This window comes from Oryctolagus cuniculus, chromosome 9 (genome assembly GCF_964237555.1).
Source record: "Oryctolagus cuniculus chromosome 9, mOryCun1.1, whole genome shotgun sequence".
Taxonomy (NCBI): Eukaryota; Metazoa; Chordata; class Mammalia; order Lagomorpha; family Leporidae; genus Oryctolagus; species Oryctolagus cuniculus.
This window is the reverse complement of record NC_091440.1, coordinates 2418358-2429249: the sequence shown is the minus strand read 5'-3', so window position 1 is coordinate 2429249 and position 10892 is coordinate 2418358. Positions and strand designations below refer to the sequence as shown.

General features: G+C 67.9%; 1 protein-coding gene across 1 annotated transcript in view; it reads right to left on the bottom strand.

The window, feature by feature from the left end:
• CARS2 (cysteinyl-tRNA synthetase 2, mitochondrial) overlaps nucleotides 1-10892 on the bottom strand; it is a 47209-nt gene that overhangs the window by 6037 nt on the left and 30280 nt on the right. Inside the window, exons 10-14 of the mRNA XM_070048567.1 lie at nucleotides 8373-8439; nucleotides 7658-7796; nucleotides 4267-4390; nucleotides 2643-2747; nucleotides 298-504 (exon numbers count right to left, since the gene is read on the bottom strand). Of these exons, the coding sequence (XP_069904668.1) occupies nucleotides 298-504; nucleotides 2643-2747; nucleotides 4267-4390; nucleotides 7658-7796; nucleotides 8373-8439 (642 nt within the window). The remainder of the gene's footprint in view (nucleotides 1-297; nucleotides 505-2642; nucleotides 2748-4266; nucleotides 4391-7657; nucleotides 7797-8372; nucleotides 8440-10892) is intronic.

Genomic DNA, 10892 nt, shown 5'->3' with positions numbered 1-10892 from the left:
GTGAGGAAGGGGAGGGCCCGTGAGCAGATGGGCGCCGCGCTCCAGGGCCGACAGCAACACCGCAAGCTTGAGGGGACGTCCGACCAGCTGCCCCCAGGCTCCCTGCCTGCCCTCCAGGAGGCCAGTGTGACCTGTGGGGGTGGGTGGGTGGGGTCGCTGGCAGGGCCTGGTCCTCGCTGCTGACCCTCCGTGCCCCTCCCCCACCCCCTTCCCTGGGGAGCAGGGCCCCGGGGTCTCCTGGCCCCTCAGCCGCTCCGACACCTGTTGACTCTGCTTCTGGGTGGTGGCCGCGCTGACCTTAATGCTGATGCCGTGGGCAGCCAGGTCCCGGCGCAGCTCATCGCAGGCCTGCAGCAGGGGCCGCCGTTCCTGGAGCTGCTGTCGCCGGGCCTCCCCGCTGGCCTCAGGCGTGGCCAGCGCGTACTGCCGGACCTTCAGCCGGAAGCGCACCAGCTCCTCCACCACGCTGCGCAGCGCAGCCGAGCTGCCGTCTCCTGAAACACACTGCGCACACCCGCCACGCTGCCGAGCCTGGCGAAGACTGCCTGCCCCCGCTCAGGACCCCGCAGGGACAAGGGGTGCCGGCAGCCATCTCCACTCACCCCCACCCAGCTGATGGCCCACTTGGGAGGTGGGAGGGCCGGCAGGGGAGTGCACGGTCCCGTCCCACGCACCCGCCCGCCTGTACACTGAAGGGGCCCAGGAGGCCGCTGTGGGGCAGGGTGAGGCCGACGGGGGCAGCCAGCTCCAGCCTCCCCTCCCTGGAGCTGTCCTTCACAGTGCAGGTCCCTGAGGAGAGGTGCACGGCCAACCTCATGGACCCGTGAAACCAGGACGCATGGCCCCCGGTGCCTGCAGCAGCGTGGACGCCAGGGGGCTCAGCCACCAGCTGGATGAAGATGGACGCAGCTGCACCCAGCTGCAAAGCACGGAAGGGGCAGGTGTCCTCTCCCGCACACCCCGGAGCGGTCAGCAAGGGCTCGCGTTCGCACCACACTGGGGTCCCACTTCTCAAGCCTCACACAACCCTCGACTTGCTTCCACAAGACGGTTCTCGCTGTTACAAACAGGCCAGGCTGGGGACGCTGAAGGAACCGCTTCTGACAGGGCAACACCCTTCCTTACCAGCAGCAGGGCGTGGGAAGGGCCACACGCGGGGCTGGTGCAGCCCGACACGTGAGCCACTGCCACAGCCTACACCGCCCGCGTGAGCAGGCGCAGAAAGGGACCAAACTGGACACTGCCGCAGTCGCCAGGGTCAGAGGTGGCCACAGCCTTCCTGACGGCCGCTCACGCCCGGTCCTCGGCCGGCAGTGCTGTGGACACAGGGAGCGGCCGGGCCGAGGGTCTCTGGCACACCCTGAGGGGCTCCACTGCCTTCAGTCAGAAACAGGCACGCAGAACACTCCTGGGTGTCCCTCAAGCCCTGACCGCTGGGTGCACCCACAGGTTGGGTGGCAGCCTTGGGGGGTGCCAGGGTCCACAGGGAGCCTGTGCAGGAGGGTCTGGAGGGTGGGATTCTCCCAGCAGGGGGAGGGAGTCACCTGCAGTAGGTGGGGGTCATGGTCATCCAGGGGCTCGGTGCAGAAACCAGTGTATGTGCAGGCGTGTGTGTGTGTGTGTGTGTGTGTGCGCGCGCCCACGCGCACAGCCCCTACACAGCAAGCAACACACAGACCCCTGCATCTCAACACCCTGCTCCGCCAAGAAGCGGCTCCCCTAGAAACGGCCAAGCCCACGTCCTGGCTCGTCTCCAGGAATGCACAAGGACATCCAAAGAATGACGGGGCCGTCAGGTGGACAGGGCCGGCTCCCAGCCACGTAATGCAATGACGGTGGTGGGCTTACCCAATCAAACACAGCTGGGACCTTGTGTCCCTGTAGCTGTGAACACCGGAGTAAAATCAGCCTGGCAAGGCGTGGACCCAGTGGGAATCCACCAGGAAATGCGGCCAGCCCAGCCGACCACGGGCCCGGGGAGCAGCACCAGGAGGTGGCGCCAGGGGCACTCCTGCTGGTCACCTGGTGAGCCGGGCGGGGAGCCTGTGATGTTCCTCCCAGGAACACAGCCTGACCCGGCCCCGGGCAAACGTCACACCTAAATCAAGGATCCATGCAGAGACTGGCCTGCGCTGTCGGGAGGTCGAGGGAAACCTGGAGTTTGTCCCACATGGATCCATGTGCATGCAGTGGTTACTGGGGTCAGCAGAGACGCCCAAGGGGTGTATGGGGCCAGAACTCTGTTTGCAGAAAACATGGAACGGGCAGGGGCTGGGGCTAGCAGGGGCTCAGGAAGAGCGAGCGTCCTCTTATTGCAGTGACCTCTGTACACAAGGCCTGTCAGGGCGACACAGCGTGTGCACACGGGACAGCCTCACACAGCCACACAGTGTCAGGGCGAGACACAGCGTGTGCACACGGGACAGCCTCACACAGTGTCAGGGCGAGACACAGCATGTGCACACGGGACAGCCTCACACAGCCACACAGGGTCATTCACAGTGGCTCCGAACATTCAGTTCTTAGGGAAAGGAAAGGATTCTCCGGTACCTACACAAATTGGCACGATAATTAGCTGTTCAAATGGACATTCCACCAGGAAAGCCGGCAGCTCCAGAACCAAGCATTTAAGGAGGACGTACCTGCTGCTGTTGATTTGTCAGAGAAATCCCAACGGTTGAAAAAAATTCTTCAACGTAGGAGATGATGGCACCGAACACAGCAGGGCTTCTTGGGCCGCTGGGTTCCTGTAAGACACAGCCCGCGGAGCTGTGGGAGAGTGTGAAGGTGCCACCCACGATGACCACACCCCATACCAACGCCAACTGGAGTCCGGCTGCTCCACTTCCTGTCCAGCTCCCGGCTAATGCACCCAAGGATAGAGGCAGAGGACGGCCCACATGCCTGGGCCCCTGCACCCACGTGGGAGACCCGGATGGAGTTCCAGGCTCCTTGGCTTTGGCATGGTTCAGCCCAAGCCACTGTGGCCATTGGGGAGTGAACCTGCAGATGGAAGACCTCTCTGTCCCTCCCCCTATAACTCTGCCTTTCAGATAAATCAATCTGAGAAAACACAACACCACGGCTCAGCTGTGCAGCAGCCCGACGTCAGTGTGCAAAGGAGACTGGAGGACAAGCAGCAGGGAGTCGCTGTGGCAGGCGGGGCACAGGCTGTCTGCGCACCTGCAGCACACGCATGAGCGCAGGCCCGGCTCATCAGGCTCCTGCAGGGTAAGGGTGACCAGGAGCAGCTCACGGCGTGTGGTACGCGGAGGGTGAGGGGAACATGGTTGGATTTCTGAGGCAAGAAGCGAGCTTTTGAGTGTAGACTCCTGTTGTGTGAGCCGTGGCGTGGCAGAGGCTGGGGCCGAAAGCTGCTGGTGCCACTGCCCTGCTGCTCGGCCCCTGACCGCCCTACACTGGTGGTGCCAGCACAGGGCAGGGAGGTGCCGGGCCGGCCCCTTCCGGCACGGGGGGCTGCAGGACTGATACGCGTCCCTGCCCAGTGACCAGCCCGGGCCATCCGCAGCACTCGGGACCCCACCCGCCTGCTGGTCACTCGGACATAAAGGCCAGTGCTCAGTGTGGCCAGTGTGGAGGAAGGTTTGGACCAGAGCCCCTGTGTGCGGTGAACAGCATGAAAGGCACAGGGTGGCCTCCAACAGGGTCCCCAGGGCCACCCTGGCTCCTCAGATGGGTCCCCTGAGGGCAAGGACCCGGCCTGACAACTGGGTCCCGAGCCAGGACGTGGCAGGGAGGCTCCCAAACGTGGGCGCAGGAGAGGAAGTGCCGCTCGCCCCGACTCCGCCCAGCCCCACAGAGGCCCTGGCTGCTGGGGGCGCCCTGCCTACGGGGGCACAGGGGTCGCCAGGCCGTCCTGGAGGAGGTTACGAAAGGGGCTCTGCAAAGACGTCCTGGCGGAGCGGACAGCTTCTCCAAAGGCACTCTGGGTCTGGGGACTCCAGCGGCAGGAGCCTGAGGAGCCCAGAGGGCGGCAGCTTCTCTCGGACGTCCCCAAGCTCCTCCAACCAACAGGAAGGCCGCGCAGTGCGTGCGGCAGCAGCCATGCGACTTCAGGCCTCCCACACACACTTCTGACGCTGGCTGGGGCTGCGAATGCCCTCGGGGTAGCCCAGAGCAGGCCACCCTCCAGGACCCCTTACAGGGCTGGCAGGTGGACGCCTGCCTGCTACTAGCACGGGAAACGCCCCTCCGTGTAGAAGACGCCCGCAGAGGGGCTGCGAGGCTGCTGGGTGCCGGCGCTACCTGGGTGGCCGCCCTGAGCTGTCTGCTCCCGAGGTGCACGAGGTCCAGCACAGCGCCCACTGCCCGGGGCGTGTCGAAGTCATCGGCCAGCGCGGCCTTCACGGTCCCCGGCACACTGCTGAGTCTGCGGAAACACGAGAGGTCACCTGTGCCAAAAGGAGACAAGGGAGGCCGGCCCAGCGGCCCCCGGCCCTCCGGTTCACCAACTTCCTCCCAAGGACTTTTTTTTAAAGACTTCTTTATTTGAAAGGTAGAGTTAGAGAAAGACCTTCCTTTTTGGTTCACTCCCCGAATGGCTGCAACAGCCAGGGCTGGGCCAGGCCAAAGCCAGGAGCCAGGTGCTCCATCCGGGTCTCCCACGTGGGTGCAGGGGCCAAGCACTTGGGCCGTCCTGGCTGCTTTCCCAGGTGCATTACTGGGGAGCTGGACTGGAGTGGAGCAGCCAGGACTCGGAACCAGCAGCCATGAGGGACGCCGGCGTCGCAGGCGGTGGCTGAACGCACAGTGCCACAGTGCTGGCCCGGGCCAGGATTTTAATTCAGAGACCCTTTGCAGGCGTGTTCAGAGCCACAGGGAACAGGGACTGTGCGCACGAGCCTCAGCGAGCCATGAGATACAAGCCAAAGAGCCCGCGAGGGGCAGCCCAGAGAGCGCCCACACACGCGGGCTCCGCATGGCGTGAAGAACCTAAGTGAACAGCGAAGCGGACTCCTGCAGAGCAGCGCGTCAACCTCACCAGGCCGTACTGTGGGGTGGCATCAGGGGAGAGCGTGTGGCCTCCCGGGCCCACATCTGAGTGTCCGGGTGCGATTCCCGGCCCTGGCCCGATTCCAGCTTCCTGCCAGCGCAGACCCTGGGAGGCAGCAGGGACGGCTCGGAGACTGGGCTCTTGCTGCACTCGCAGACCTGGCTGGAGACCCCGACTCCCAGCTCCGGCCTGGCCAAGGGCCCCCTGCTGCGAACCAGTGGATGGCAATTCAGTCTGCCTTTCAAATTAAAGGGGGGGCCGGGGGGTGGATGGAGGGAAGATGTGGCGGGAAGCAAGGGCACCTGGGGGCGCCCTCCCTGGCAAACAGCAAGCACAGAGGGAAGCCCGGCTGGGACCTCAGGCCCGAGCAGCCGTCCACCCTTCCTGACGGGTCAGCGGAGGAGCCCTGACACAACCTGATGTGTGTGTGGCCAGCACAGGCCCTGGGGAGCAGGAGGGAGGGGTGTGCGGGGAGGCCATGGGAGGGGTGTGAGGGGAGGCCATGGGGGGGTGTGAGGGGCGTGTGGGGAGGCCATGGGAGGGGTGTGAGGGGAGGCCATGGGAGGGGTGTGAGGGGAGGCCATGTGAGGGGCGTGTGGGGAGGCCATGGGAGGGGTGTGAGGGGAGGCCATGGGAGGGGTGTGAGGGGAGGCCATGGGAGGGGTGTGAGGGGAGGCCATGGGAGGGGTGTGAGGGGCGTGTGGGGAGGCCATGGGCGGGGCGTGCGGGGAGGCCATGGGAGGGGTATGAGGGGAGGCCATGGGCTGGGCGTGCGGGGAGGCCATGGGAGGGGCTGCGGGGAGGCCATGGGAGGGGTGTGAGGGGAGGCCATGGGAGGGGTGTGAGGGGCGTGCAGGGAGGCCATGGGAGGGGTGTGAGGGGAGGCCATGGGAGGGGTGTGAGGGGCGTGCAGGGAGGCCATGGGAGGGGTGTGAGGGGAGGCCATGGGAGGGGTGTGAGGGGCGTGTGGGGAGGCCATGGGAGGGGTGTGAGGGGAGGCCATGGGCGGGGCGTGCGGGGAGGCCATGGGAGGGGTGTGAGGGGCGTGTGGGGAGGCCATGGGAGGGGTGTGAGGGGTGTGAGGGGAGGCCATGGGCGGGGTGTGAGGGGTGTGAGGGGAGGCCATGGGCGGGGCGTGCGGGGAGGCCATGGGAGGGGTGTGAGGGGAGGCCGTGTGAGGGGCGTGTGGGGAGGCCATGGGCAGGGCTGCGGGGAGGCCGTGTGAGGGGTGTGAGGGGAGGCCATGGGCGGGGCTGCGGGGAGGCCATGGGAGGGGTGTGAGGGGCGTGTGGGGAGGCCATGGGAGGGGTGTGAGGGGAGGCCATGGGAGGGGTGTGAGGGGCGTGCAGGGAGGCCATGGGAGGGGTGTGAGGGGAGGCCATGGGAGGGGTGTGAGGGGCGTGCAGGGAGGCCATGGGAGGGGTGTGAGGGGAGGCCATGGGAGGGGTGTGAGGGGCGTGTGGGGAGGCCATGGGAGGGGTGTGAGGGGAGGCCATGGGCGGGGCGTGCGGGGAGGCCATGGGAGGGGTGTGAGGGGCGTGTGGGGAGGCCATGGGAGGGGTGTGAGGGGTGTGAGGGGAGGCCATGGGCGGGGTGTGAGGGGTGTGAGGGGAGGCCATGGGCGGGGCGTGCGGGGAGGCCATGGGAGGGGTGTGAGGGGAGGCCGTGTGAGGGGCGTGTGGGGAGGCCATGGGCAGGGCTGCGGGGAGGCCGTGTGAGGGGTGTGAGGGGAGGCCATGGGCGGGGCTGCGGGGAGGCCATGGGAGGGGTGTGAGGGGCGTGTGGGGAGGCCATGGGCGGGGCTGCGGGGAGGCCATGGGCAGGGCTGCGGGGAGGCCAGCCTGCCTCCCATGCTCCCAGCTGCTGTTCCCAGTCCTCTGCTCCCTGCACAGGACTCAAAGCCACTCTGGGCCGCAGGCTTGAGGCCCTGGGCTTCCAGTCCTTGAGTCCCCGAGAAAAATTCCTCGCCCCCCGGCCCCGGAGCCAGGGCTGCCCGAGTCTGACCGGTACCAGTTCTCACAGGGGCCACCCTGGGTCCCTGGGGAGGGCTGTGTCCTGGTGACATTCCACAGTTCCCAGCAGGGCCACATCGGGGCCACGTCTGCCCACCCGGCTCCTCAGTCCCCCGGGCAGCCACCAGCCTCCCCGTCCGCACCTCCCCCAGGAAGCTCTGTCCTGCACCCGCACACTACTACCTGATGGACCAGCGATGGCAAACACCTCACCGCACACGGCACCGTCACGGGCTACGTACTGAGCTAACGTCAGGGCCTGGGCTCCTCCCCCTCACCAGTGTCCGTCTGAAGCAGCCTGCGGCTGTACACGCGCGAGCACACGTTCCCCCTTCAGGCAGGCAACAGTGGACCCCGACACGGGTGGCTGCCACCCCTGGGCCCTGCCCTGCTGCGACAGGCCCACTGGCCCCAGTCCTCCCGCGACTGTGACGCTGCCGTGGTGAGAGCTCGTTACCAGACGCAGGCAGACGCCACGTGCCCTGCCAAGCTCGGGCACGCCCAGTCCAGGCACAACCAGAGTCCCCGTCTCACCCCGGGACTCTGTGGACTTGCCCAAAGCCGGGGGGCCAAGGAGGGAGCCGTGCGGGGCCCACACCGGACACCTGGCTCCCGGGGCGGGTGGCCTTACCTCTCCCACAGCGCGGCCTCCTCGACGGAGCCGCCCGCCAACTGCCCCTTGATGTAGGCGCGTGTGTCCTCCACGAAGGCGGCCAGCCCCAGCAGGAGGTGCTGGGCGTCCAGCATGCTGCTGCCACTGTAGTCCACGGCTGAGGGCGAGAGACGTCCTGAGAAGGGGTGGCAGCATCCGCAGAGCCCAGCCTCACTCCTCCCAACACTCTGGTGGACAGGAACCCAGGCCCCCAGACCAAGCGGCGGACTGGGCGAGGGGGCTGGTGCCCACTGCTGGTCAGCAGGAGGCAGGCACTGCCCCAGGGGTGTGTGGGGGGAGAGGCCTCAGGCCAGGGCTCCACCCTCCCATCTCCCTAACACACAGCAATAGCAATGACCACCCTACCGTGCAGGGAGGGACTAGCAGGGACGAGGGGGACACAGAGTCCGGGCCAGAAGGGCAGCAACAGGACAGAAGCCAACTCAGCCAGGAGCTGTGCGGGGGCAGAAGGGAGACTGGGAGGAGGGGCAGCAACACAGGCAGTGGAGGAGGGAGCAGACAGCAGGGCGCGGCTACACAACGGGGCTGCACAGGCCAGCGGGGAGGGCCGGGGTAGGTGGGCTCAGACTCTGGGTGCACCCAGGCCCGAGGGCTGACCGCCAGGGGCCTCACCTCCACCTTCACGGTCAACCCCATTTGTCGTACACCTGGATGACGCCCGGCACTGGCTCACCTGACCGGTAGCTGCTCCGCAGGCAGAAGAGCCGGAAGACGTCCGGGGAAAACGTGCGCAGGAAGTCCTGGGAGGGCAGGGGGGCGGGCTGGAGTCACCCCGAGGCTGTGATTGACAGCTCCGAGAGGGGAGCTCCCTGTCTGGCCATCTCCGTCTCCAAGCTCACACGGCTACGTCTGTCCCCAGAGACCGGGTTCCCTGCTCATCTCAGTGGGTGAGGGAGAGAGAGAGGTGGCCCGGTGGCCTGGGAGAACGGTGCTGGCGCCGCGGGGCTGACGGTGGGAAGGTGACAGCACCGGGCCTGACCGAGGGGAGGGACATTCCAGGCCCTCGCAGGAGCAGCAGCCACGCATGCTTGGGGGGCCTGAGCGTGGTGGCCACGTGCAGGCGCTCAGCCAGAAACCGCAGCGGCCCTTCCTGGGGCTCAGAGCGCCGACACCCGTCCCTGACACGCACCAGGACAGCGGGAGGACGGGGACAGCCTGGGGCCGCAGTGTCCTCAGGTGCTCGCTCGCTGCTATCACTAAGTGTCCTCTCTGCTCTAGAACCGGCCCGGCCGCTGCCTGCGAGGCAGAACAGGGCGGCTCCACGTGCGTCCGCGCTGCAGAAACCTCCAAGGGAGGGAGTGACTGCGGGAGCGGGCGGCCACGGCCAAGAGCCCCGGGCTGACGGGGTCACCACCTGTCACCCCTGCCCTGGGCTGACGGGGTCACCACCTGTCACCCCTACCCCAGGCTGACGGGGTCACCACCTGTCACCCCTGCCCCGGGCTGAGGGGGTCACCACCCGTCACCCCTGCCCCGGGCTGACGGGGTCACCATCTGTCACCCCTGCGCCGGGCTGACGGGGTCACCACCTGTCACCCCTGCGCCGGGCTGACGGGGTCACCATCTGTCAAACCTGTGCCCGGCCACACCTGCCCCAGGCTGATGGGGTCAAAACCTGTCACACCTGCACCGGGCTGACGGGGTCACCACCCGTCACCCCTGCGCCGGGCTGACGGGGTCACCACCCGTCACCCCTGCCCCGGGCTGACGGGGTCACCACCCGTCACCCCTGCCCCGGGCTGACGGGGTCACCACCCGTCACCCCTGCCCCGGGCTGAGGGGGTCACCACCCGTCACCCCTGCCCCGGGCTGACGGGGTCACCACCCGTCACCCCTGCCCCGGGCTGAGGGGGTCACCACCCGTCACCCCTGCCCCGGGCTGAGGGGGTCACCACCCGTCACCCCTGCCCCGGGCTGACGGGGTCACCACCCGTCACCCCTGCCCCGGGCTGAGGGGGTCACCACCCGTCACCCCTGCCCCGGGCTGACGGGGTCACCACCCGTCACCCCTGCCCCGGGCTGACAGGGTCACCACCCGTCACCCCTGCCCCGGGCTGAGGGGGTCACCACCCGTCACCCCTGCCCCGGGCTGACGGGGTCACCACCCGTCACCCCTGCCCCGGGCTGACGGGGTCACCACCCGTCACCCCTGCCCCGGGCTGACGGGGTCACCACCCGTCACCCCTGCCCCGGGCTGACGGGGTCACCACCCGTCACCCCTGTGCCGGGCTGACGGGGTCACCACCTGTCACCCCTGCCCTGGGCTGACGGGGTCACCACCTGTCACCCCTGCGCCGGGCTGAGGGGGTCACCACCTGTCACCCCTGCCGCAGGCTGACGGGGTCACCACCTGTCACACCTGCCCCAGGCTGACGGGGTCACCACCTGTCAGCCCTGCGCCCAGCCACACCTGCCCCAGGCTGACAGGGTCACCACCTGTCACCCCTGCCCCAGGCTGAGGGGGTCACCACCTGTCACCCCTGCCCCGGGCTGAGGGGGTCACCACCTGTCACCCCTGCCCTGGGCTGACGGGATCACCACCTGTCACACCTGCCCCAGGCTGATGGGGTCACCACCTGTCATACCTGCGCCCAGCCACACCTGCCCCAGGCTGACGGGGTCACCACCTGTCAGCCCTGCACCCAGCCACACCTGCCCGGGCTGACGAGGTCACCACCTGTCACCCCTGCCCCAGGCTGAGGGGGTCACCACCTGTCACCCCTGCCCCGGGCTGACGGGGTCACCACCTGTCACACCTGTGCCCGGCCACACCTGCCCCGGGCTGAGGGGGTCACCACCTGTCACCCCTGCGCCCGGCCGCACCTGCCCAGCACCGCAGAGCGGCTCCCTGCACACGAACCCTGTGCGGCAGGTGCTGTTATCTCACCTTAAAGCGCGAAAGCCGGGGCTCTGAGGCCGTGGAGTGGCAGCGGCAGACTGCAGCCTCTCCCTGAGCGCAGACCACGGAGCGCAGACGCAGGAAAGCCCCCGACGGCTGGCGCACAGAGAACCGCCCACTCGGGGAGTGCAGCCGTGGCACCAGCAGTGTGAACCCCAATGCCACAGCATGACGCGTGTGCGTGCTTCCAGCCTGAACCCACCCCTACACAGGATGGCACGCACCCCCACCCCTGCACACTCAGCCCCGCTCACGTCAAAGGGGCCTGTGCCGCCCTTGCTCAGAGTTGCGGCT